Here is a 27424-nt window from a genome sequence, read left to right as displayed (position 1 = left end):
GAGACACACGGAGGTCAGTATTTGGCAAATGACAACTGTACGTGACAACAGAGATTTGCCGTTATTGGGAGCCGAGTGTACCTTTGAAAATATAGTCATAAATGAAGAAAAAAGGCAAAAAAGGCAAAAAAAGTGCAAAAATGTAAGTATATAAATAAAAAATAAAAAATACAGAGCGAAAAAATTCAAGAAAAAGGAGAAGAAAGAATTAGGTGGGGGGGGGGGAAGGGGAAAAGAGCTGGGGATGGAGAAGGGGGGAGAAAGGGAATTGGGTGAGGAAGAGAGGTGAGAATGGATATAGGAATTACATTTTTGTTTTATACAGGACTTAAATCACAAACTAGGTGGTATAGTCACAATTAAATGGTCACCAGTATTTGGGCAGTGAGAAGAATATTATTAACCTGTGTTCAGGTAGTAGAGTATGTCAGCCACTCAACGATATTATCCCCTGGCAAACAAGGTTATTACATTTGGAGCTGCTGCTGCAGGAGAAACAAGCACTATGAGCCAGCGTTATTATCAGTGGTGCTTAACAGTTATTGATGTTATAGGTTTAATGTCCTGGATATTTTAGCACTGAAATTGTGCACTGGATACGCCTACTGTATGAGCAATATAAGCTACAAATACTAATAAACCCTGTTGCTGGGGGCAACCGATATCCCTCCAAGGCAATTCCAGCCTTCCAATTGAGGGATACAAACCATTCAATTTCGCCTATAATCACATTGTGTATACATACCAATGATGATCAAGGAACTAATGCGCTGAATGGAGATTAATGTGTGAAAAATCTACTATTAGTATCACACTACATTTTATATAAATCTAACTATAGACTTTGTTCTAACTATTCTCTCTGTCCTTCCATTCCTTGTAACGACTCTTGTTACTTTATTTTATAAGGATCATAATAAAAGTTAAATTTTAAATTAATATCATATTTACATACAATAAGAGTGCGCCCACAAAGCTTTTTTCTTTCTTTGGTTCACTTCTATCAAGTGAACAAAAAAACCCCTCGAACAGAAAACGTTACATGGTAAGACTGTCAGGTGATGTCTTTTTTTCCAAATCACGGTGCACTGTTTTTAGACAAAGAAAATGACCGTGATGTAGCCTCTTACAATAATATGGCTATTAAGTACACTTGTCTTCCTATTGCATTTCTGGGATGTTAGATGCAGGCTACTTACAAGCTGGGTACATACTGAGCAATATGTCAGTAGAATGCTTACTTTCAGACAACATGTCTCAATTTGGCCCATACAGGCAGTGTGTATGCCCAAATTGTGTATGTCCGCAGTTGCTTGCGATGTTGTCAGGTTTGATATGCTGAACATCAGACCTGATGATATCACTAGCTTCCTAATGCATGCTAATTCAGGAGGGAACAGTGATCATTCCATCCTTCATTAACATCTCTCAATGTGTACCCAGGTTTTGATATATCGACTAACACAGGGGTCCTCAAACTATTTTGCTCTGGGACCCCATCAGACAATAAAAATAATTACAGGACTCCAGCAAATGACAGCAGAAGGTCATCACATCACATGTGTAGTCAGCCAACAGCACATGTATGGCAGCATGGGAGGAGTCTGAAGTAACAGACTTTTTAGACTCCTTGAATCACTGACTGAGATTAGAAAAGTCATTGGCCTGATGGTCAGCAACATGGAGTTGTGACCCCATACTGAGAAGGTCGGGACCCACTTTGGGGTCAGGACCCACAGTTTCAGAACCGCTGTAGGACTACAGCGGGGGGAACTATTTTTATTCAAGGTTCCCCGGCCGTCACATTCTCGCACTGGATGGGGTCCCTGGGGGTCCCCCCCACAGGTTTCACCCATCCAAGACTGAAGCCCCTGGCTGTCTCTGGCACCCCTGGGTGGTGGGTAATGGGCTGATTGTTTTGCTGTGGAACAACAAGTCCCAGCAAGCCACTCCCGCATGCAGTGACTTGAAGAACCATAAGTCCCAGCATGCATAGCATTGAAGGGCTTGTAGTCCAAACAGTATGACCAATGTTAAAGAAAACACATACCAAGAACAGTGCATCTTTAATAACAAACATGCATACACACATTCACACATGCCTGCGAACATACATACTCCCTTTTTCATACACTCTCCCTCAGGTTAGTCCTCTTTTACAGTAGCACTCCACCTCATGACCTCAATTTGGCCAAATGGAGAGCTGCTGGCCATGCTGTGTGTATTCTAAACAGGACAAGGAACATTTGTCTCCCAAATGCCCACCACCGCAGAACACTGCTTCCTGCAGGTGGGACAGCCCAACAAAATGGGACTGTCCTGTGAAAATCAGGACAGTTGGAAGGTATGGTATAGCAGGTACGAGGTGTGGTACAGCCAGCTGTGATTGGTCAGTCCCGTGACACCCCATTCCCAAGGGGCTGCAGAGAGAAGCAGTTGCCAGTAGCTCTTGTGTAACCCCCAGTGTGCAATGGTGCCTGCATGCACCAACTTTCTATCTGGCAACTGCATAGTACGTAGAGTCTTTTCCCCCAAGCTAGCCTCCATTATAATTTGCTTGATTTATTAGTCAATTTTTTAAGATATTTTTTTATTAGTTATACCTTAAAGATTTTCCTTTTTTTCATACTTGCACTTATCAGCTTTAGAAATGAGCCCAGTCATGTGATGAATGGCGATTTAAAAGGCACTATTTTACTGATGTATCATATGATAGTGATAAATACGCGGAAGCTCCTATTGTGGAAACAAAGATGACGTTTTTCTGTGATTTGTGCTCTTTTATTATTTATATGTACAGATCTGGTAACTTCTCGGTACATGGTGGTGCTCATTTATTTGCGTCCAGACTTTTTGCATATAAAATAAGATTTGTGAACTGGCCATGTACCAGCTTAATAGCTTAATATAATTTGTCATTGTCTAAGTGTATGTACGCCACTAGACTGCTGTAAATGAATGTATGTCTGCTAAATGAAGAATGGGAATGCAGCCTGAAGACTGTGTAAAGCTCTGCAAACCTGCGATAAAGAAGATTATGCAGAATATATTGCACTGTTTACTAGTGTTGGAATAAACTGTGGAGGATTTGTGTTATGTAGTTCTCCCTACAGTGTAGGCTTGTTATCATAGTCTTACCAACCATAGAATCTTACATATAGAGCTAAAATTTGCCAAGCATAGTATAATCAGTAGCTGTGCAAGCCTCACTTGTACATTCGCAGAGCTTGTTTTTCTTTCTAGGTATAATTCTATTTATAGCGCAAGTGGATTTGTTACTGCTCTAGTACAGCTACCACTTGAAATTAGGGAAGCGAATCCCACCCCATTTTTGTAATCCTAGGATTTGAGGTTAACACAATCTCAATCTCGGACTTGATTTGTAAATACATACAAACAGAAGTACAGCAATAACCTATATTTTACATCTTTTGCGCGAATAAGATATCTTTAAATACAGGTACCATAGCATTATTGTTTCCTGTGCTCTGTTTTAGTGTTACAGTTACTGTAATGTTAGGTTCTGTGTACCCTGTATTGTTTTAATGTATGTCCTGTATGTTCGGCACTGCAAACTACTTGTAGCACCTTTTGAAGAAAATGTAGTAATAATAATAATAATAATATCAGGCTACAGTTTACTAATAACAGCCCTGTCACATTTATGGTGCATACTGATCAGTGGGTTGATTATATATTTTATTAAATGACCACATTATTTGCTACTGCACTCTTTCAGCGTATAGAGAGTGACTATATATTGATTGCACACTTTTACATTATGAATTGTAAATTTTGGTTTACAAATGTGTCTTTTATACACACATACTGCATCTAAACCATTTACAACTGTATTGTTTCACATTTGCTTCTAAGATACATTTATTACTTGCTTTTTAATTTATTAGGTAATTTATTTAGCCAATTGTTTGCTCTGCTGTGTGTGTGTGTTCAGTTACAGTTTATTATTGCTTGCATTTTTTATTTTATGTTTGTGTAATTATATTGTCTAATGGTGTGTACACACGGTATATATGCCATGCTATGTAAATCCCGATACGATCAGATCGTATAGGGACTCGCATAGCACGGCATGCATGCAGAGGCACAATTTTGACTATATAGTGCAGATCTGCACTATATAGTATTGGCTGCCCTCTCTATTTGACTGCCGATTTTCACTCACATGGGAGCTCGCTTCGGGATCGCAAGCCCTAAAAAAAAGCATGCGATATGGCTTCCGATGTTCACTATATCGGCAACATCGTAAGCCATATCGCACCGTGTGTACACACTATTACTGTGCTTATTACATTTAATATAGTCTTCTGTATCTTGACCATTCTATTTTTAGTGACTATATGGTAAGTCATTGCTGCTGTTACCAGCATGTCAATATTAGTAATTATAGGTGATTTATAAAGTTCACAGATGTTGTTGCACAGTTTAAAATTGTTGCCATAATGCAAGGGTTGGTACTTGTGTAATAGCATGGTACCCGGCCACGCTACGTTTTCAGCGTAGGCTAAGCTACACTGCCAAGTGCTGCCTAGCATACTTAGCATAGTGACTCCACGGCAGCCCAATGGCTGCATAGCATAGTTAGCGTAGTGACTCCGCGGCAGCCCGGCTCTGTCCCCGGCATCCATGGCAAGCCTAGTGAGCGCCTCTCACGCATCGCCGGTAACCGCTAGGTCCCCTGCGCTGGCGGACACCGGCAGAGAGGGGATCATGCAGGCGCCATCCTTCTGAGATGCAGGTGCATCTCAGATGCTCCTACATCTCAGTATTATTGCGGCAGGGTACGGCAACCCTGCCCGTGTCCACTTCAGGGAGAGCCTCCTTTTTAAACCCCCACTATCCACGCTAGCTCGAATTGTGGCGAGCGGACGAGTTACTCGTCCCCCGACCTGTTCATACCCCCACTATCCACGTCAGCGTGGAGTTGATTTTATAAAGTGTGGCGAGCGAAGTGAGGGGACACGAATTACTTTACATGTATTCCGCGTCCCTTTGTGGGGCTCGCTGTGCTCGCCACGTGTCAGGCTTGGTGGCTCGCTGCACTTTATAAAGTCAACTCCGAGCCGACGTGGATAGTGGGGGTATGAACAGGTTGGGGGGACGCGTAAAGCGTGCGCTCGCCACGCTTCTGGCTGGCATGGATAGTGGGGGTGTTTCAGGAACACATATCTGACGGGCGCTGTCTACGCTGGATGCGGGAACACTATGCTACTTCTGACAGGGACGCTGACTACGCTTACTACGCTAGCGGGAACACTACGCTACTTCTGACTGACTATGCTAACTACGCTGGTCGCGCGAACACTATGCTGATTCTGACGGGGACGCTACACTAACTACGTAACAGGCGCCGTGCTATTACACAAGTAACCAAGGGTCTGTGGAACAGCAGAGGTTTGCTCCAGCTAATGGGAAGAGTTTGATGCATTAGGCACTCTTGTGTTATGGGAGGGTGCACATCAAATCTAGAAGGACTAGGCTGTTGCACCAGCTCAGTGATGATGAAGATCTGTTTATGTACTGTACTATACATTTTAGCAGGATTAATGGTGCACTTTTTTTTTATCATTACAAATATCACAAAATGCAACACATAATGATGCATGCATTAACATCCCTACATTGTTATTGCTCATTCCATTGGTTGGATTTGGTAAACAACTTCACAGAGTGGTAACGTTGGATACCAGAAGACATACTAGGGCTTTAGGGTCTGGCGGATCACACAGCGGGTTGTGCTGGGCATAACTTTGACCTAGAAAGACTTTTCTGGGCCTTCCATTGGATGTAATTGGAAATAAACCTTACAGAGTTGTAACATTGGATACCAAAAGAGATACCAGGGGCTGATGTCAGTTGCACCTCATGGCAGAATACAGCTGGCAGAACTTTGACCCAGCCTTTTCTGGGACTTGCACTGGATGGATTTGGAAGAAAACCTTACATAGTGGTAACATTGGATTGCAGAAAACAGTTGGACCTCCTGTTGGTGTACGCTGGCCAGAACTTTGACATGGGTAGCCGGTCATAGGCTTGCCACTGGTTGGATTATGAGAAGTACTTCACAGAGTGGTAACACTGGATCCTCTGTGACATACTATCAGTTTGGGGTGCCAGTCAGACCTTCCATTTGTGTATGCTGGGCAGAACTTTGGCACAGGGATGCATTTGGATGAAAACTGCATTTGGATGAAAACTGTTAACTGTACTAACTGAAAGAGATGACCATAATTTAGTGAACTAAATTAACTAACTGAAATAACCATATATCAATGAACTAAAATTAAAGACAAACAAATGTTGTGCCTTGAAACAGCAACATTGATAACAGAAGGAAAACTTTAAACTCATCTCACAATGGAAAAGTGATTATAAAACTGAACAGAAAGAACAGCTGGGGATCAGGACTGCTGGCAACACCCCCAAAGAAACTGGGCAACCACCACATGGGTTTGTTAATCCAGGGCAAGGCTAGTATATATAAAAAAAAAAGTAAAATATGACCTGTGTAGAGTTCCACCTAAAACCTGTTTTACATTAAACACAAGTGAGCTTTATGCTGAAAAGCCTCTAATTAAAAAAAATATATATATAGGATCAGGTTTTACTGCGCACTCAGCTGTGGCTGGAATGACTATCAAAATGTGTCACCAAACACAATACGACATTAGAAAACTACAAAGTGATGATAGGTCTCCCTGACGCCCTATTAATAGCCAAATAATAAATATATAAAATGTGTGTGTCTTATTACAGATGTGTCTCCTCAGTTCAAGTTCAAATTATGGTATCTCTTTCTTCCCTCGTTGAGGATCATATTCCATGAGGAAAAAGAAAAGAGAAAACAAATATAGGCCTTTATTCAGATCTGATCGCAGTACAATATTGTTTGGAAAATGGGCAAAACCATGTGCACTGCAGGTGGGGCAGATGTAACATGTGCATAGAGTTAGATTTGTGTGAGTTATTTTGTTTCTGTGCAGGGTAAATAGTAAAATAGTTTTCCTTCATCATTGTATGGATTTATATGAATAGCACGGATTCTATAACCACTAAAAGATACCTTTTATATGAGGAGTCGACGGGTTGATATTCTGAATGTCAGCATTTTGACCACTGCAATGCTAACCGAATACACTTTAAAAAATCACTGCCATCCAAACCCAAAAGAAGTTGTGGGAGAAGAAGATAGGCTGCATTTTTGTTTTAAAGAATTGCAGTTCATAAAACATTACATGAAGATACGGCAGTAAATATGCTAGTTCCTTTACCTATATAGTAGTTCTGACACTATATGAAGTGAATGCACATTCCTTAACTAGTAGGTTTTGCTTTGTAAATTATTGCTTTTTTTAAAACAGACAGGCAGACTCGCATTAAAACTCAAACCTCTGGCAATTCAGAGCCTATTACATAGAGTCCTCTGTCTTTGTACTACAGTAAAAACATATAGTTCATCATTTCCAAATACAAAAAGTGTTTTCTGTAGGGCAGGATAAACTTATCTGGTGATAACACTAGATCCCCAGACAAATGCAACCAGTGTGCCATATAATATGAAAGAGTGTACTCCCCTCTTTCAAATATGGTTGTCCACAATATAAAACTTTATTAAGGAGGTTGAGGTAGCATACTAGCTCCTATACTGTATATGGATGACATATGTTTTCTGTAATATACCATAACATTGCCCACTGATTGTAAGTGTTAAAAGGACCTATAATTTCAAAGAGGGTACCTCCTCTTTTTATAATAGATGCCCCTTTTTTCGAGGATGACAGGTTATTATTATTATAATTTTATTTATAAGGTGCCACAAGTGTTTTGCAGCGCCGTACAAAGGAACAATACAGGGAGACAAAGCTTGGCATAACATTGAATAAATAACAAGAATACAGTACAAATAAAGAGCGCCACAGTTCAATACACATTACAGCTGGGATATAAGTAGTGAGGACTCAATCAACATACAACTAGAGGCTAGATGCCAATGATGGAGATGAGTATGCGGACAAAGATGGTCACTGAGTGTTGGAGTATAGGAGAGCTGTGAGTGACATGTGAAGAGAAGAGGGCTTTGACAACAGGAGGGAAGAGGGCCCTATTTGGAGGAGCTTACAATCTAGTAGGAAGGGGAGACAGACAGATTACAAGAGGTGCAAGCAAGTGGGGGGTGGTTAGATAGCAGGATGTAAACAGGCAAGGGGTCGGAGAACCAGCTGGTTTATCCAGTGGAAGGGTATGCTTTGATGAATAGGTGAGTTTTCAGTGCCCGTTTGAAGCTTTGCATGGTCGGGGAGAGTCTAATGGAACGAGGGAGTGCGTTCCACTGAAGGGGTGCAGCACGGGCAAAGTCCTGTACTCTAGCATGTTGGGAGAAGACCTTCCAATGCCCCTGGATTACATTATTTTTCTGTAGTGCATGTGGTTGTTCTTAGCGATCACACTAATGACCATGCAAAATTATTTAAATATATATAGTTTTAAAGAGGGGTTCCGCTTTTTCAAACAAGGGTACTCCAATCTCTGCAGGTGCCAGGGTCTTTGATCTAGAGGGACTTAAAGTAACTCCCCCATCTTTTATCAATATGCCTATGTGTGATTAGTGCTTTGCTGCACAACTCTGTTCTAGTATGATTATTAAAATATACAGCACAACAAAATTAAAATGTGTTGTCAAATTAAATAAATATCAAATTGATCTAACCCATGTCGATGGTTTGTTTTTATTTTTGCTTACCATACATAAGATGTTTTTTTTTGTATTATTTTTATTTCGTATTTAAAACTTTTGTGTTCTCCCTTCGTTGTATGTCTTAATATTCTGCTCTGCTATCACATGTCACTTTATCTCATAATTATTTTCCCAGTGCACTAAAACCAGAAATCAGAACAAATGATGCATCCTGTGTCATTAATCACTCTGTCACACCCTTGCAGCATGTTCTGTGTCACGTTATCAAAGCTTACCCGTCACAGTGCCACACTATTGAGCACATGTAGCCTGCATCTTTCACACGTTTCATGTAACAGACCCAGCGTCATTCAAGGGAACTGTTTCTTTTTAGATTTATTTATTTTATTCTTGTAAATGATTTGGTTGGTGTCACTCTTCTGTGTCATCATTTATGTTGCTGTAAGGACAAACTGTGTATGATAATTTTTCTCTGCACTTTGGATCGCACAATTTTGTAACTCCCTGAAACTAGCAATTTGTTTAACTCTCAATGATATCACTAGTTGGTGTTAAACTTAATGTTTTACCTACAGGTGGGTAAATATTTACAGATCGAGCCACCTAGGCAATGGTATCGAGCCTAGGCAAGGGCTTTGGCCCGCCACTTTTGTAGCACTGAGGTATGTTGAGGCACGCCACACAATGGTGTATATTCAATGCCGTTACGGTGAATTATTTCGGCGAGCAGTGCCTATTGCTTGCTGACATAGCCCACCCTCGGTATTCAACCCACCCCCTGTACTCGTTGCCTCCACTAAGCGAGGTGGAAACAGCAAGTGCGGCCATCAAAACGGCGAGGCTTGTGGCTATATCCAGCAAGCTTGCTGCATTTGCGGTGATCCTCGCCGTTCGAGGGAATCCTTGCCGTCCTTTAAAGGTGGGGATTTCCCCAGAACATAGAATAGGGTGAGCGGCCAGCGAAGGGGTTTAGGGCCTTATTCTGGTTAGGTCGGTGAAACGTGAAAAAAAAAACAGATCCGCCCGTATACAGTCCCACCGTACCAAGCAGAATAAACCCCTTAGTCCTTACAAACCCCCTCACTGGTTGCATTGCATGTACCCCTATATGCATGCAGTATACATAGCCACCACTGGGTGGATAATGCTCCACTAATCCAGAAGCGGATTTTTATACAGTACAGTACAGACGGAGCCCCGCCATTCACTGAGAATGGGACACTGTTGCTCGGGCAAATGGGCCATGTAATGTACAGTGGTCAGGTGGAGCATCCGGGTACCCTAGGCAAATTAATTCATAAACATAGAGTCCTGCAGTTCTCTTAGCGGATGCAGTATACAGTAAGCATAACTGATGGCAGGAGATCACTCTTTACATAGACTCATGAGCAGGGGTCGCTATCGGGTCGTGATCACCAGGTGTCATAGGGTAGTGGATAAGTGTGCCGCTCTCCATGCTCGGAGACCAGAGTTTGATTCTCTAAGTGACAATGTTTATTTTTTTCTCTCCCTATGTTTTTAGTCATACATTTATACATACATACTACAGTACTGTATGTTAAATAGACATTTTTCTCAGAAAATGCTATTACATAGATTATGCATGTACTGTATATGGGCACTTCCGTGAATGTGTCTCTTTGCTCTATTTAAAACCTATATGGGCTATGGGGATACAGCGAGCATACAGTCACTGTACTGTCCGTAGCAGGCCCGACTCAATCAATGAGCCGGTTAACAGAGCTTTGTTAACACCCACATTTTTGAAGCAAGCAATGGCATAGGTTTTACATGTCTAAGGATTCCCCTGAAGGCGCGTCTCATTATGCTTGTTAACACACAGGGACTGCTGACAAAGGCACAGACATTGAAGTGATCAACCCTCAGCTCCGGTCCCCTATCCACACCACTGTCCAGGTTTGGGCGCATCTGCTGTGCAACAGGGAGCTGAGCACCTGCAGGAGCTGACCCAGCTATGCCAGGATTGCTTAAAGTCAACTCCATGCAGTCCGGCAATGGCGCCCTGGCTGCAGAGGAACCAGAAGCCCTTGCAAGTTGGGCGGCGTAATGAGACGCACGTCTATGTAATAGTATTTTTGAGGAAAAGGTGTCTAACATATTGAACAGTACAGTAAAGTAGTACTTGTGCTACAGTGCATACAGCATAGTATTAGACATCTGATGCATGCGCTGTAGTGATTTTAAAAAGCGACACCTGGTGGATGATCGCTGGTATTGCACTCATCCAGTAACGCCATATGCCAAACACCAAGCTGAGCTACTTATTGCGCTGCTATAAGACTAGACACGCTATAGAGAGTTTGGCGGGCCAAACGCCATAGGCAGGCTATGGCATTTGTTGATGGTGTATGTTGCTGGTGACACCAGCCCTATTCCAACAGCTCTGTGATAACCCTTTCAGCTAAACCAGGTCCCACCCAGGATTTGAAATATAAGCTATGTAAACTTGTGTGATTATGGGAAAATAGTCAGGATTCTATAAGCCACAAATATTCAAATTACAGCTGCTCTTGATTTACATATTAATTAACATTATTTGTTTTAACAGAATACTATAAAAAAATTATAAAATGCTTCACTTTATAAAATAATGTAAGTAATAAGGACAACACACCCTTATTCATCTACTGTGCATCCTTGCTATTACAGACTGAGTCAATAGGAAAACACTCTGAGTTGCCTGTTCTGTTTGTGTAACCTGGGCTGATTCTTGTGTTCTAGCTGAATGGGATCTGTGAGATTGTACACACATGTAATTACTGTTTCTTTGTAAAAGGCAATTGAGATCTACACCACACTTAAAATTGGTGAGAACAGTAACCAGCAAGAATGCACTGTAGGTTTTGCTCATTTTAAATATTAACTATAATACAAATGTTGGATTACTGAGAAGAAAGAAAATAGAAACAGATAAGCATTTATTAACAATACACCTGGCAAATTCACTCCATAATTCACTCTTATTTCTAGTGCATTTATTTAAGGAAATAGACTATTCATATCACCTGGTTTTCATAATTAAGTGTTATCAATATATTGTCAAGACTGTGTTGCTCTCAGTTGCATAGAAACCTTTCTATGTATTAATTAGACAGTAAAGGAAAAAAAAATCAGAAGTAACAGTGGATCATAGCCATTTGCTGGAATCCCACGGTCTGTAAACTACCAGCCCACATTTAAAGATGCTGGGGAAATTAACCACTTCACTGGCTAATATAGTTTCCAAAAACGGTTCAGTTGTTAGGCTCCAGGGCAGTGATGGACCCTGACAAAATGCCACAGGGGACCCCATGTCAGGTGAAGTGGGGGTTATCTTGTGTGTTCCTGGAAATATGGAGTAGTAGGATGGGGGTTTTCTTGTGTGTTCCTGGAAATATGGGTGTGGCCATACAACAAGCACATCGCCTCACAGGAAGAGAGTTTAATAGCTTGTGCGAGAAGTCGACCCGGTTTGTTGACCCACTGATAATATCTACTCTTGCACTTGCGTATTTCTAATTTGGTACGTTCGGTAAGGATTCTATTCAGGTTAGAGCGGGCTTCAACTAGGTCTGCTAGTGTTGATGGTAAAGCATTAGATTTGTGTATAGTTTCAAGGTTTTGAATGGTGTTCAGTAGTGCTAGTATTCTTTCAGCTTTTTGTTTCTTGGTGTATGTGCCCAACTGTATCAATTTACCTCTTATGACGCATTTGTGTGCCTCCCAAAGCGTTATCGCGGAAATATCTGTGGTGTCATTCAGACTGAAATAGTCCGAAAGTGCCTTTTCTAGTTCCGATTTGCAGTGCGTGTCTTGCAATAGGGATTCATTTAGCCTCCAAGTCCACTGTCCGGGGGCATGTTGAGGGGTCGCTAGTGTCATCGTGATTGGGGCATGATCCGACCAGGTAATGGAGCCCACGGATGCGTCTAGTAGCAGAGGTAGGTGTCTATGGTTTAGGAATAAATAGTCCAGTCGGGAGTAGGTCTGGTGGGGGTGGGAATAGAATTAGTAGTCCCTGCCAGTAGGGTTTAGGACTCTCCAGGAGTCGGCCAACTGGAGGTCATGTAGAATTTTGTGGACTTTTTGATATTTGCGGGTAGAAAATCGGCGGGAGCTAGTGGATGTGTCTATGATTGGGTCTATGGTCCAATTAAGGTCTCCCCCTACGATTACCGTACCCTCGAAAAGGGAGTCTAAACGTGTGATGTGTGATTGAAAAAATAAATATTGGTCTTTGTAGACTACTACAAATGTGTATGGTTGAGCGGAGATCTTACATTTGATAAGGAGGATTCTACCAGGAACCACTTTCTGTACCGAAATATCGGAAAGCTGAAGATTTTTAGAAAACAGGATTGCAACTCCTTTGGATTTGCTGTTGGGCGTGTTGCTATAGTAGGCGAGGGGGAAGCGGTGGTTGGAGATGGATGGGTTTTGGGAGGATAATCTGAAGTGGGTTTCTTGTATCATGGCTATATCTGCCCTTTCGGCCCAGAGGGTTATACTTGAACTTTAAAGCCTTTTAAACTACGTAGGACTGTCCCGTCTAAAGATATTCCTTTAATACAGGTCAGGATATCTATCACATAATAATTAATGCCGATATTTATTTACTAATGTGCATTTATAGTCACTGTAGAGGCGGGGGCTGCCGATATATATCAGAAATATTGCTATGTATGATACACATATTGATACGCACAGAGGGGGCAGATACACTGATATCTGTATATTTACAAAGCGGCCTGTGTACACTGGGGGAAAGTTGGATTTACAAGTACTGTAGCTTCCTCACTCTGCAGCCACTGGTACTAACACTGGCTAAAACTAGTCCAATCTCTTCACCAACTGGGGAAAGATGCAGAAGGACCCAGGAGGTTCCCCTGAGATTAACAACTGCTGGAATATTATCTTTATTGTGAACATGTCACTTATGGATGCAGCCATATTGTAGTCTGAATTTATATTCTTAGTAATGTTGCCTACTGTATGAATTAACTAAGAAAAATTACTTAATCGTTGTATGCAAGGAATCCTGAATAGATGTTGACTTGTGTATGTAGAGAGATTCATACACATACTGTACGCACATATACAGTACTGTGTATAGAGCTAAGTATATGCTATTATATATGTACGTAGATCACTAACTTTATAATTTCTTTCACTTCACCAGTCAGTGGTTTTATTGCTATGGCTGATCTGTGCGTGCGTGCCTGCGTGTACATTTGCAGACTTCTGTTACACTAAACATGGTGCAGTAAAATAGTAACATTGCGCTCTGATCATTTCTGTTTGAATCTCTCCTCAGATTATGGGATTTTACTAAATCCTCATCACTGCTTGAAACTGTGGAGCATCATACAGAGTTTACTTGTGGACTTGCCTTCAGCCTTCTCATACCAGGACAGGTATTGATTTAAGTAACTCTTTACTACTTGTGTACGCTTTCATTTTGATTAAACAGTAACCTATCTATTTACCTAGTTTACTGATGTAGTATCAGCCATATTCATTTTTTAGTTTGAAAAAATGACCTACCTTTATTATAACACTTTTAAGCTGATGATGATTATTGCCCATTCTTCTTTTCAGCCAAAAGAGCACATGTTTTTTGGGCAATTGCTCACAGGATCTGGGACTCATGTGTTAAACATGGGTCTTCTATGTGTGGTCATCAGCAGGGTGTGTTTTTTTTTTTGTATATCACACTTAATGGAGTGTTACTGTGGTAGTTGTTTAAGTGCAGAAAAGTTTTTAAATGTGCCAAAGAAAAATGGGTACTTGTGTATTATCACGGCGCCTACGATGTTCATCTTAGTACATCTCATGCATCGGATCTCATCGCATGCGATATAACCGCATGCGATGCGATCCAATGTTTAATTGTATAAGCACCCCGATGGTTGTTTTCAATGTTAAATGCACCCCCATTGTCAACGCCACCCCCACTATCAATGCCAACCCGAAGCGTGGCGAGCGCAGCGAGCCCGCATCCTCAGACCTTTTCATACCTCCACTAACCATGTTGGCTATGAGTTGATCTTGGATAGTGTGGTGAGCGCAGCGAGCCACCGAGCCCGAAGCGTGGCGAGCAGACTCAGATGACTTCACATGTATTCCACGTCCCCTCGTGGGGCTCGCCACGCTTCGGGCTCGTATTCCGCATCCCCTCATGGGGCATGCTGCGCTCAACATGCTTCGGGCTCGGTGGCTCGCTGCACTCACCACACTATATAAAATCAACTCCACGCCGACGTGGATAGTGTCGGGTTAGCGTTCATAGTGGGGGTCGCATTGACAATTTTTAACATTTAACATTCTGGGGGCATTTAAAATTGTATGCACCCATCAAGGTGCTTGTACAATTAAAAATCGCATACGCTTGCATCGCATGCCATTTGCTGGCATGCGATGCGATATTTAATTGTACATTTTCTGTTTTGACGTGAAAATCGCATGCCATCGCATACCATTGCATACCTTATTTAGTGGTATGCGATGCGATGGGTGCCGTGATAATACACAAGTACCGAAAAATACCCTCCTACCAACACTAGTCAGATTCCAAGCATAAGCAACCCTGTTTAATGGCCTCTTATTTGACCACAAAGTTAACCTAATGGTTGTCAACCTTTTTGCTGTCTACCCGTTGTCCCACACTCTTGCTAAGTTGCGAGAAAATTGTAAATGGACCTAATCCAAATCCATTTGCAAATCCATATGAAATTACTGAATCATCAAAGAGTTTTTGCAGTCGTCAAACGCCCTCCTTAAAAACACCTGGACACTCCTGCATTTTTTCAGACACACCCAGAAAACAGCAGGTTACCACCCCCAAATTCAGGCTTCCTTTTAGTCAGGCTCTGGTCACATTGCATTAACAACACACCACACACATCACTAATGCTGCTTTCCCACTGCAGACCCGTTTTAAGTACTGGTATTTTTAAACGGTATTTAAAACGGTATTAGCATACCCACTGCAGCAGATTACCGTTTTAAATACCCATACCTCCCAACTTTGGCAGTCCAGCAGGCGGGACGTTGCTGCTGCGCGCCGAAATTCTCGGGGGGGGTGTCCTAATTTGGGGGCGTGGCCTATACTCGCTGCTCTCCCGCGAGGCCACGCCCCCATTTTGTGAGCCTCTAGCCATGCCCCCAGCCCCCTGGCTGCGGGAATAGACGCTGTGCGCATGCGCACAGCGTTTATTCCCCTCTGCTTAGCAGCTGACAGGGGGGACTCCCAACAGCCCCCCACACCGCGAGACACTGCCGCCCGCGGGTGGGACAGCGGGACAGGCCCTGACAATCGGGACTGTCCCGATAAATTCGGGACTGTTGGGAGGTATGAATACCGTTTAAGTACCATTCCCATTGCAGTGAACCGTTTAAAATGTAAAGAGTGCCTACCCCCCCCCCAAGTGTAAAGAGTGCCTAACCCCCCCCCCCCAGTGTAAAGAGTGCCTACACACCCCCCCCCCCCCAGTGTAAAGAGTGCCTAACCCCCTGTGCCCCCATCTCCCCTCCCCTTGTACTTACCTGCACGGGGATCCAGGCCGGGGATGCAGGGCAGTGGGGAGGCAGCAGGGGTCCATACGGGGTCCAGGCAGTCCCTGTGCCTGATGAGAACTAGTAGTTCCCACTTTGCGCATGTGTCATGAGCACAGAGCATAATAATGACCCGCTCATTACATATGCGCATATGTAATGAGTGCCTTATTATTATGCACTGCGCTCATGACACATGCGCAAAGTGGGAACGACTAGTTCTCATCAGGCACAGGGACTGCCTGGAGTTTAAATACCGTTTAAAAGGCATTCCCACTGCCTTAAAAACGGTATTTAGGGGCGTGGCCTGACGGGACTCGAGAGAGGACGCATCTCACAGAGCTCCCTATCTAAACTCGCTAAATTTACTAATCTCACTGCCTTAATCTCCATCCCTGCCACCCTTACCGGCACACCAGGCTCCTACCTGCACCCCAGTACCGGTGGGCTTGCGCTGCGGAGCCGGGGAGCGCTTAACAAAAAAAAATATATATATATATATATATGTGTGTATATAAAATATAAGACATATATATATATGGGGGCGTGGCCTAGCTGGCAAGCAGGGAAGACGTCTTTTGCATCTGCTCCTGTGCCCACGCCGAATTAAGGTGCCAATCCGGCCTTACCCGACCACCTGAGGGACCTCTGCACGATTCACACCACGACTCACACACATATTGTGGCCATCTTCCTTGAAAGTACAGGCGGCTCACCTGCACGCGCCTACACAAGATGAACATGTGATGATTGGCCCCTAAAGGTCCCCAGTCTACCCCTCGCATCATCATAATGCAGACGAAGCAACAACCGTGACCTTTCGTATGAGACCGAGACACATGCCCTGAGCCTATAGATTGAGAGCATACAGTTTCTCCCGACTGCCCCACAGAGTCGGTGTCCGACTTCTAAGACGTGACTATAAAAAAAAAAAAAAAATGCCTCCTAAGAGACCCAAGACACCCAAACCAGTCTCCCTGGTTCCGTTTTTCAGGCCGTCCCCCAGAAGTCAGGGCAACAAAATAGACCCCCTTTCCACATCATCCTCCCCGCCCGACCTCACACCGATATCAGACGCCACTCCACCTACTCAAACCTCTCAACAAAAGCTAGATAGCAGACCAGAAGTGGCCGACGATGCGGCCTTAACAGTGGGGACCCTCAAACTGTTGCTCAATCAAATGAAGGAGGAGGTCTCATCAGAAATTAGATCATCCCTACAGATCTGCCAACGTTCTATTGACGAACTAGGAGACCGCACAAATGAGCTGGAAACCAAAATGGGTGAAATAGTGGGCTCCCACAACACCCTTATAGACTCCCACTCAGCACTGGAAGAAGAGGTGGTGGCCCTGCGGGAGAAACTGGTCAACATGGAAGATAGATCACGGAGGAATAACCTCAAAATACGTGGCATTCCGGAGAACATCTCTAACAGTGGTCTCCACGACTACGTCATCAACATCTTCAAAAAGCTATTACCCTCGGTGACCCCTGCTGACCTCTTGTTGGACCGCATACACAGGTTACCGAAGGCGAGATCTGCGCCCGAGGGAGTTCCTAGAGATGTGCTGATGAGAGTGCATTTCTTTCACATAAAAGAAGCCCTCCTCAAAGCTGCAAGACCCTCTGCAGACTCTGCTGCGGCTTTGGGGCCACTTCAGCTATTTGGAGACCTCTCAAGAGATACCCTCATTAAAAGACGCTCTTTCACGCCGGTCACAACGGCCCTACGCAAAGCCAATATAATATACAGATGGGGTTTCCCGACCCGCCTGTTAAAACGGGAAGGTTCCACAATTGCAGTTTCTTCTGTGGAGGACGGATTGAAATTGGTGTCCAGTTGGAAGCTGCAAGACGCCTCCCCGGAGACCTCCCCGAGCCAGCGACTTCAGCAGGACTGGTCGCTGGTGGGGTAGCTCCGGAATAGATTAGGGTCCACACACCCCCTTGCTGGACACTTTCCCCCCTGCCACCCTCATCGTTCACAGACTTTAGATGGCAGAACAGAGTCGGGGATATTGGCGGGAGGTGCCCACCCTAAAAAGTTTGTCTAAATTTTATGGTTACCTAATGTGGTCTGTGGGCCCTTATGGCCCTCACAAGCTTGGTTTGGCAGGCCCGGCGTGCCCATACACTCGTCTATTTATCTGTTACTATAGTTGTAGGAGGTCGGACCCTCACATGCTAGGCTTTTCCTGTTTTAGTTTAAGGGTCACTTAGAAATTGCGTGACTCAGGATTGTTGAAGTTCATTTCCTATGTGTTAAGGTTGAAAAAAAAAAAAAATACACAGATTAAGGTTTAATGGTTGCTTCACTACATCTGTGTTTGTTCTTTTTTGTATTTTGCTTTAGTTACCTTTTGCGAGGGGTGACTGGGCCCAAACCCACTACCCCCAAGATACTCAACACGGTTGAGGTGGTCTTGGACAGACCCCTCACTACAACCCCACTTGGGGTCGCCTGTCTTTTTCTTCTCTCTGTCCTTTCAACCCCCCTTTTCTCATCTCCACCCCATGTGTTTTGCCCCCATGTCTATCCTTACAGAGTAGCTTATATTGTGAATGTACTTCCGTATGCTAAAACTCATTTGACTAGACGTGACTATATGCGGGTTCCTGATGTCTTATAAATGATTAATGTTTTGTCTTTGAATGCGAAAGGTTTGAATTCGCCCCAAAAAAGGAAATTAGCGCTGGCTTATTTTCACAAGCAGAAAGCCCACCTCGTGGCCATACAGGAGACTCACTTTATTAAAACAGCTCCACCTAGATTTTTTAACCATAGGTTTCCCCAGTGTTATACGGCCAACGGCCCCCACAAAAAGGCGGGTGTCGCTATACTAGTGTCTGCCAATTGTTCCTTTGAAGTGTCCTCCCAGCATGCAGACCCAGAAGGTAGATTCCTAATTTTAGTGGGTAACTTAGAGGGAGTAGAAACTACCTTAGTTTCGTGTTACGCCCCTAACACCAGACAGATTACATTTATCAGAGCTCTCCTCACCACTATACAGAAATATGCCAAAGGGGCATTGTTATTGTTAGGGGACTTCAATATAGTCCCTGACCCAATTATGGACAAATCACATACCCCAGGACATAGAACAGCCCAACCCCCGGTCCACTCTAAGAAATTCATGCAGCTCATTAAGGAATACGACATGTATGATGTATGGCGCGCCAGACACCCAGGTGTGAGGGATTATTCCTTTTTCTCCCACCCCCACCGGACATACTCGAGAATCGATCTCGCCTTAGCCGACAAGTGGACCTTAGCCTCCATCCGCAAAGCCGACATACTCCCCATCACCTGGTCCGATCACTCCCCCTTACGTTTGAGGTGGGAATTGACCTCATACAGGTCTACCCCGGGTCCATGGCGTCTGGGCAGTTCAGCCCTGACTCAAATGGACACTAAGAACTCCATTAGAGATGCCCTATCCCTGTATATCACCACCAACGACCCATCCGATACTAGCATACTCACTCACTGGTGCGCCCTAAAGGCTGTAGTGAGAGGGGCGGCAATACAGGCCGCGGCCAGAGCTAAGAAAAAGGAGGCAAGGGAGATGTTGGAGGCAGAGACTGAACTGGTCAAACTAGAAGCAGCCCACAAGAATAACCCCTCAGATGAGGCTATATATGCTGCCCTGGCGAAAACTAGAGATAAGGTCAATGCGTCAGCTTTCAGTGAAGTACAAAAAAATATTTCTAAACTAAACCAGAGCTTCTACCTATTTGGTAACAAGGCGGGGAGATTGCTCGCCAGGAAACTGAGAGGCAGAAGGACCAAGGCAAGAATAGACCTTCTGATAAATGCAAGGGGAGCCAGGGTCACTGATCCCTTCCAAGTAGCAAACACTTTCGCAGAATATTATGCTAAGCTGTATAATTTAAGAGAGGACCCCCTTACCCCACAGCCCTCGGAAGCTGACATCACTGCTTTTCTGGATGAAGTTGATCTCCCTGGGTTACGGTCCGAAGCCTGCCAAGCCCTTAATGCCCCATGGTCCCTGCAAGAGGTAGAGGCTGCAATAGACGCCCTGCCTAACAACAAGGCCCCGGGTCCAGATGGGTACCCGACCAACTTCTACAAATGCTTTAAGTCTGAATTAGGCCCGATCCTATTACGAGTCTTTAACAAGGCCTCTCAATCCGGGGAATTCCCTGGTGAAATGCTCGAGGCTAGGATAGTCACGATCCCCAAACCTGGGAAGCCCTCCACGGCAGTCCAGAACTATAGACCCATCGCCCTATTAAACACAGATTTGAAACTGTACGCAAAATTAATCGCTAATAGGTTGGCCCCGCTGCTCCCATCCCTGGTAAAAATTGACCAGGTCGGTTTCATACCGGGCAGGCAGGCTCCGGACAACACACGGAGAGTACTAAATGTAGTTGAAGTATGTGAGCGAGCCCAGTCCCCGTTGTTATTGCTGTCACTAGACGCCGAAAAGGCTTTCGACAGGCTGCATTGGGGATACCTGAGGGAGGTACTGGTACGTTTTGGGATTCAGGGGAGGATGTTAGACTCGATATTCGCTCTTTATTCCCACCCATCTGCGAGAGTGTTTGTGAACGGAACCATATCTAGTAGCTTCCAAATAACAAATGGCACTAGACAGGGGTGTCCTTTATCCCCTCTAATATTTGTATTAGCTATAGAGCCACTTGCAGAGAAGATCAGGGCGGACAGCCGTGGATAAAACAGGGGTAAGGATATATTCAAGCGCTGTCTGTATGTGTTCTCCTAACTTCTCCCGTCCTCGTGAGTTGATATGCGGAAAAAGAAAAAGAAAAAAGAACACAATGTGTGGAACTGTAATTTACTTTTCAAAACATACAGGGGGAATGGAAGTAGAACGTACCACACTCACAAAGGGAGTGTGTATCTCAAATACGTAAAGGTATCTTTTTTTCTCTCGGTGATAGTATAGCCTTCACCAAATCCACCCTGGTGTCCAATAGAATTAGATTGGGCGTACGTTTTCACTCACAAGATCAAGGTGTTACAATACATATAAAGGTTTCTTTTTAAGGCAAGCGTACCAATAACTCACAATTGGCAGGAATTTTCAAAACACATCTGGGTTTCTTTAGCTTGAAAAAATTTTTTAATTCCAAAAAATATTAAAATACACTAAGACCATAGGTACACTGTAAAAATACAAAGGTGGGTGATGGATGTTGGATGAAACTCACACTAAGTATACACCAAAAAACTCTCCGGAAAAGTTTAAAGATGTCGGTGAGTGCACACCCGGTACCTTTGTTCCAATGTCCAGCATAAACACAGAATGGTCCAAAGTTTAAAAAGAAGTTGTGCAGGTCCAGAAAGCCAGCCAACGCGTTTCGATTTAGAATCTTTTTCAAGGCTTGTCTCTGAAGTGCACTGCATTCATATTTATACCATAAACCAGGAAATAGGTGCTCCAGGAAGAGGAGGAGTCAAAATAAACTTATCGAATAAAAACATATCAAAACAATATATAAAGGCAGGTAATATAGACCTTATTTACAATAGATGGCAGTAAGTAGTTAAAAAGTGCATAAAAACGAGTGAAACCACATAAAAACGGGCGTGCGTTCCACACACTTGGAACGCACGGATATCCGGGGTTAATATCCCTGAAGTGACGCTCAATTGAAAGGGGCGTCTTACAGCAGGGCGGGGAATATAACTATAATGTATTTAGGATGCCGGCCGGGAGGAGTAATGGTGGGCGGGGGGTTGGAGCTTGACGCGCCCGGAGTGGTCCCTCCGTCGCGCGTCATCACTGTGACACCCTCCCCATGCCGTGAGCCTTACGCCGAATAGTTGGACCAGTCATAGGGAGAATTTTACATAAAATATGTTTGTTTGCGGACGACGTCCTCCTTTGCCTCCAAAAGTTAGACACATCATTGCCCGCGCTACATGAGATCCTAGATGCGTACTCCGCAATCTCATATTATAAACTTAACACCACCAAGACAGAGGCCTTCCCCCTAAATATACCCGATACAGAGGTAGCTCGTCTGAAAGACCAATATCGATACGCATGGCAGGGAAGGGCGATTAAATACCTGGGAGTGTTAATATCTCGGGAGACCCACCTGATGGAATGTAATTTCCTGCCGTTGATTGGTGCATTCCAAAAACTAATAACGGAATGGTCCATGCACGAAATTTCGTGGATGGGCAGACTGGCAGCATCCAAAATGGTCCTTCTCCCGAAACTCCTCTACCTATTTCGGCCAATCCCCAGAAGACCTCCCAGGTCTTTAATGTGCAAAATTAACGCCATCTTTACAAAATACATATGGAAGGGATCACGTCCACGGGTGTCTAAAAAATATTTAGCTCTGCCAAAGGTCCTGGGGGGGGAGGTTTCCCGGATGTGGAGGTGTATCAGGCCGCGTGCCTATTAAGCCAGGCCGGGGATTGGTACGTCTCCGGATCCTCAAAACCGTGGGTAGCTGTGGAGTGCGCGTTAGCCTCTAACATTCCGTTGGTTGATCTATTATGGGTTCCCCTGCGGGCTATTCAGAAAAAATCGGAACTAAGCTCAGCGACAAAGGCTACCTTGGAGGTGTGGCATGGGGCACTCGCCAGTATGGACGGGCTAAGCCTACCAAATATAGAGATCTCTCTGGTAGCCATTTCTAAACTTATCCCCAACCTAAATTTGAACCCGTGGATTAACGCAGGGATTTCTACTCTGGGCCAATTAATGCAAGGAGACTCTTTACAGCAGTTTTCCGACCTTCAGGAGAAGTACGGGCTGCCTAAAAGTGAGTTTTACAAGTACCTCCAACTACGCCACTGGCTCATGGCTAACAGGGAGGGCCCGATACCAATGGTGCCTGCTCCCAAAATCCTCACCTCTAAGTTAAACAGCAAGTCGCACAAAGGGGGTATCTCACGATGGTATAACTATCTCATCTCCGTAACAAAAAAAGGGAAGCTACCGGTGCAGATCAAGTGGGAGACGGACCTCAATATTACTCTTAGTGAGGAGGTTTGGGACACTGTTTTCCATACAGGATTTAAAATGTCTAAATGCATTCAACATACGGAAATGTTTTTTAAACTCTGTCATAGATCATATTTCACCCCGACTAGACTACATGCCATTTGGCCAAACGTTTCCCCCCAGTGTTGGAGGAAGTGCGGCAACGTAGGCACACTGCTACATACATTTTGGCAGTGCCCTGCGCTGGCCCCTTTCTGGTCGGAGGTGTCCTTACTGGCTAATTCTGTCCTTAGATTCCAGGTCCACCTGACCCCAGTGTTGGCTCTTCTCCACTACTCCGAAACACTTTCAGGGGGAGACATATACATACTGAGGCATATCCTTATAGCCGCCAAGGCAGCTATTGGCCGTATGTGGAAGTCGGAGGGAGTGCCTCTGGTTGGTCAGGTAGTGAGCAAGGTGCACAACCACTTCCTATATGAAACAACGAACGCTAGGTACTCAACATCGAAGGCATCGATTCACCTGAAATGGCTCAAGTGGGCAGAGTTTCGAGAAACACAGGGCCTCACCTTAACTAGAATAGATATATGGGACGGAAACACCTTGACATCTCCCCCGCACTCGCAAGAATAATGACATATACTTGAACATTCCAATACCTTTTACATATTGCTACGTGTATAACTTTCCCCCCCCTAACCCCATGCTTGTTTGTTTTTTGCCCCCAATGTGTCTCTGTAAACCTGTCCTGGTACGACCCACTTTTCTGTCTTCTTTATCTCCCATTCTTCTGCACTCTTCTTTCTCTTCCTATCTTATTTCCGTAAGTAAAACTCAGGTCAAACCTCAGCGCAGGTTTTAACCCCTTAGTCGCTTAAATTAACACTAGTCACCTGTACTATGTGATGTGTTAAGTGTATACTATATGTTAATTGCCTTATGATGTTTATACCAAATCTATGTAAGAATTAACTACTTGACCTAATAAAAAAATTTATTATTGAAAAAAAAAACGGTATTTAACCGTGTAGGACTTGAAATACCAGTTATCTTTAACCGGTATTTCAACTCTGGCGCTTTCCCACTGCAGCCTTAAACGGTAAATTGCGCTGAAAAATCGGCAATTTACCGTTTTAGACCTGCAGTGGGAAAGGGGCATAACTGCAAAATGAATGAAACAGCAATGATGTTGAAAGCTACAATAGTTTGCAGTTGCATTGCCTGATTTGTAACTTTGAACAAGCCCACACTTTATGTTTATTAAATGCCTTCAAAAGAAACACAAGTTTTGCAGCTTTGTCAGTACCCAAGCGGTTTCTCAGTTTTCAATGCACCAAACCAAGTGGCTATTTCAGCATGGATCGCTGCTCAGAGAATTCGCAAATTGAACAACTGTGCATGTGTACCATACGCACTGGACAAGGGTAATTAGCAAATAAAAATACTTGTGGATCATAAGCATTAATTCCGCTGTGGCCATGTGGGACGAGTGTGCCGGCTCATTGTCCTGGTGGAACATCACTTTTTTCTTTGCCAAGTGGGGCCATTTTCACTTTAATGCATTTCCAAATCTTCTCAGCATAATACTGCTCTTTGATCATTCTTCGCTTTTCCAAATAGTTGATGAAGATTATGCCTTTTGATCCCAGAAAACTGAGGACATGACCTTTATGGCTGATGGATCCGTCTTCACCTTCTGTGTTTACACTGTTCCTTCATTTGGGTGCCGGACGGGGTCCCGACAGTCTTTTAACCGACGTCGGGATCCCGACTGTTAAATACCAACGCACGGGTTCCCGACGGCCACCAGCTATTTTCCCTTGTGGGGGTCCACGACCCACATAGAGGGAGAATAGAATAGGTGGCGAGCATAGCGAACCGCCATGCCCGCAGTGTGGCGAGCGCAGCAAGCCTGCAAGGGGCTTTGTTGTGCTTGCCACGCTGTCTGAGTGCGGCCATTAGGGATCCTGACGTCGGGCTAATGACTTTCAGAATCCAGACTGTCAGAACCCTGTACCACAACCCTTCATTTCTGGCATGTAGTGATGGATTTATGTTTCATGAACAGTCACGCAACAGCGCAGCAACTCCTTCGGATTGCACTTAAACAGGTCCAAACACTGCTTTGATTTTGTCATTCGATTCCGATTGTAAGATATTCAAATGAGATGCCTACGATCCCAGTAATCTCTTTGATCTTCACTAGCCTGTCTGCCAATGCCAATACGATATAATGTTGACCATTTCATCCATAGTCACCTCAATTGGGCGACCTGGACTCTCTTCAGCAAGTACGGATGTACGACCACCCTTGAATCCTTGAATTTATTGAACCAATATCTGATGGTTGCCATCAAAGGTGAAAGGTCCCCATAAACAGCCTTCAACTTTTCTTTAATTTCCTCACACGTCTTCCTATCCAAAAACAAGAATATAATCACCTAGTGGTAACTGCACTTTCTCCATAGTTAGAAAAAGCTCAAACTTGCTTACTTCCAACAGCTACCAAAACAAAAGTACACAATGGATTTATCTGAAATTCTGACAGTCGGGCCAAAATGGCCTGATATCATGAGTAGTGTCTGATGGTCATTATAGCAGTATCCAATTAGAGGCCATTATTAATAATCAAAAGTGTGATCAGGGGTAGGTCCACAATGCCATGTCCAGGGGCTGCTTATATAGGGGATTATGCTTTGCATGCGCGCATAGGAGCTAATAGGATAGCCACTGGGAAACTATTAGCAGCGCTAAATTACTGTTGCTAATAGGATACACCCCCCCCCCATGTGATTTTGCACCTAAAAAGGAGTAAACTGGAACAGCCTGAATACGAAACATTGTGCAAAAATCACAATAATATTCCTTTTTTTTCCGGGTGCAATTGAATACCCCTATAAATATTAGGTGAAAATAAATTCAACAGACAATTCTCAAGGCAAATATTGACATGTGGAATATAATAACAGACTTCTGTGTCTCTTCATCATCACTTACAGTGTATAATAAGTACTGTTTAGTTCATTCATCTTTACTCTCCACATGCTTTCATAAGGAATATTCTCTTGTAGCTAGAAATCACAGTGGAAGATAAATGGGTTTAATCGAGTCAGAAATCAGCAATGTTGGCGAAGCGCTGATCACAGTGTTGTGCTTTTTTTTATAGAATGCTGACTGGTTCTCTCACAGCTTGAAAATCAGCCCCTGTATGTTTCGTTATTGTTAAATAGTTATTCACTCAATCAACACACAGCTTGGCCATCAACCCACGCAGCTAGAAATGCTAGTTTATTTACATTATAGAACAGTATAGCCTGTTCTTTAAAGAAAGTTCAGTGATGTCTATTCTTATTATTTCAAGTATTCTAACTTCAACAAAAACAGTAGGTTTTTGTGTTATAGCACTCCTATAGAAATGCATGTTGTGTCATTGTTGATCTAGTGAATGTCGACCGGATATGTCTGTTATATGTCTGTGGACCTTCGGATGTTGTCAGTGTGTGCATTGTCGATCTAGTTATGATCGATCCGTCAGCACCATATATATATATATAGTATAGAACATGACAAAAAGCTGCTGCATTTGTAAATCAGCTAATATACAAACATTACTTACTAGCTAAGCCCACTCAAAGCAAAAGCTTTGAAAGCTAGTCTGCTATCTTGTGATTGCCTCTGTGCTTCTGTATGTGTGATTGCTTCGGGGTTTTTTTATGTGTGAAAGAGCTGTAGTTTCACTCGCTGCCAGCAGATTGCAGTGTTTTGGGTACGTATGGACACTAGACATACTGTATATATACATAATATAATATACTGTACCTTGTAACCAGTGATACCATAATTCATGTGGTGGTGTAAAAGTACAGTCAATATGGCTCTTAGTGCAGTAGTGACAATAAATAAATATCTTTTATATTGCTAAAGATTCAGAATCTTTAAGAATTTAAGTGCAATTGTATAGAAGAAAATTTAAATATTATTTTAGTTATGATATAAAAAAAACACTTAAATGTATCTAGAATAATAAGCCATGTCTTCCCATTAGCAATTCATTCAGCTCTGTAATTTATTCTATCTATTTTAATATAACTTTAGCATAATTTCACCTCCAGGGCTCATTCTTACAGGTTTACACTCCTTGTATGATCTGTGCTCTGGTTTATTGAATACACGTGGCTAAACACATCTACATAAC

At 43.5% G+C, this 27424-nt stretch overlaps 1 protein-coding gene across 2 annotated transcripts in view; it reads left to right on the top strand.

Annotated features, from left to right (window-relative positions):
• Nucleotides 1–27424, top strand: part of PEX7 (peroxisomal biogenesis factor 7) — a 241931-nt gene that overhangs the window by 173502 nt on the left and 41005 nt on the right. For both annotated transcript variants that reach the window (XM_083176622.1, XM_083176621.1), the window contains one exon: nt 14031–14130. In XM_083176622.1, the coding sequence (XP_083032748.1) occupies nt 14031–14130 (100 nt within the window). The remainder of the gene's footprint in view (nt 1–14030; nt 14131–27424) is intronic.

The sequence above is a fragment of the Crinia signifera genome, chromosome 3 (assembly GCF_055691185.1).
Source record: "Crinia signifera chromosome 3, ASM5569118v1, whole genome shotgun sequence".
Lineage (NCBI taxonomy): Eukaryota > Metazoa > Chordata > Amphibia > Anura > Myobatrachidae > Crinia > Crinia signifera.
This window is presented reverse-complemented; position numbering and strand designations above follow the sequence as displayed.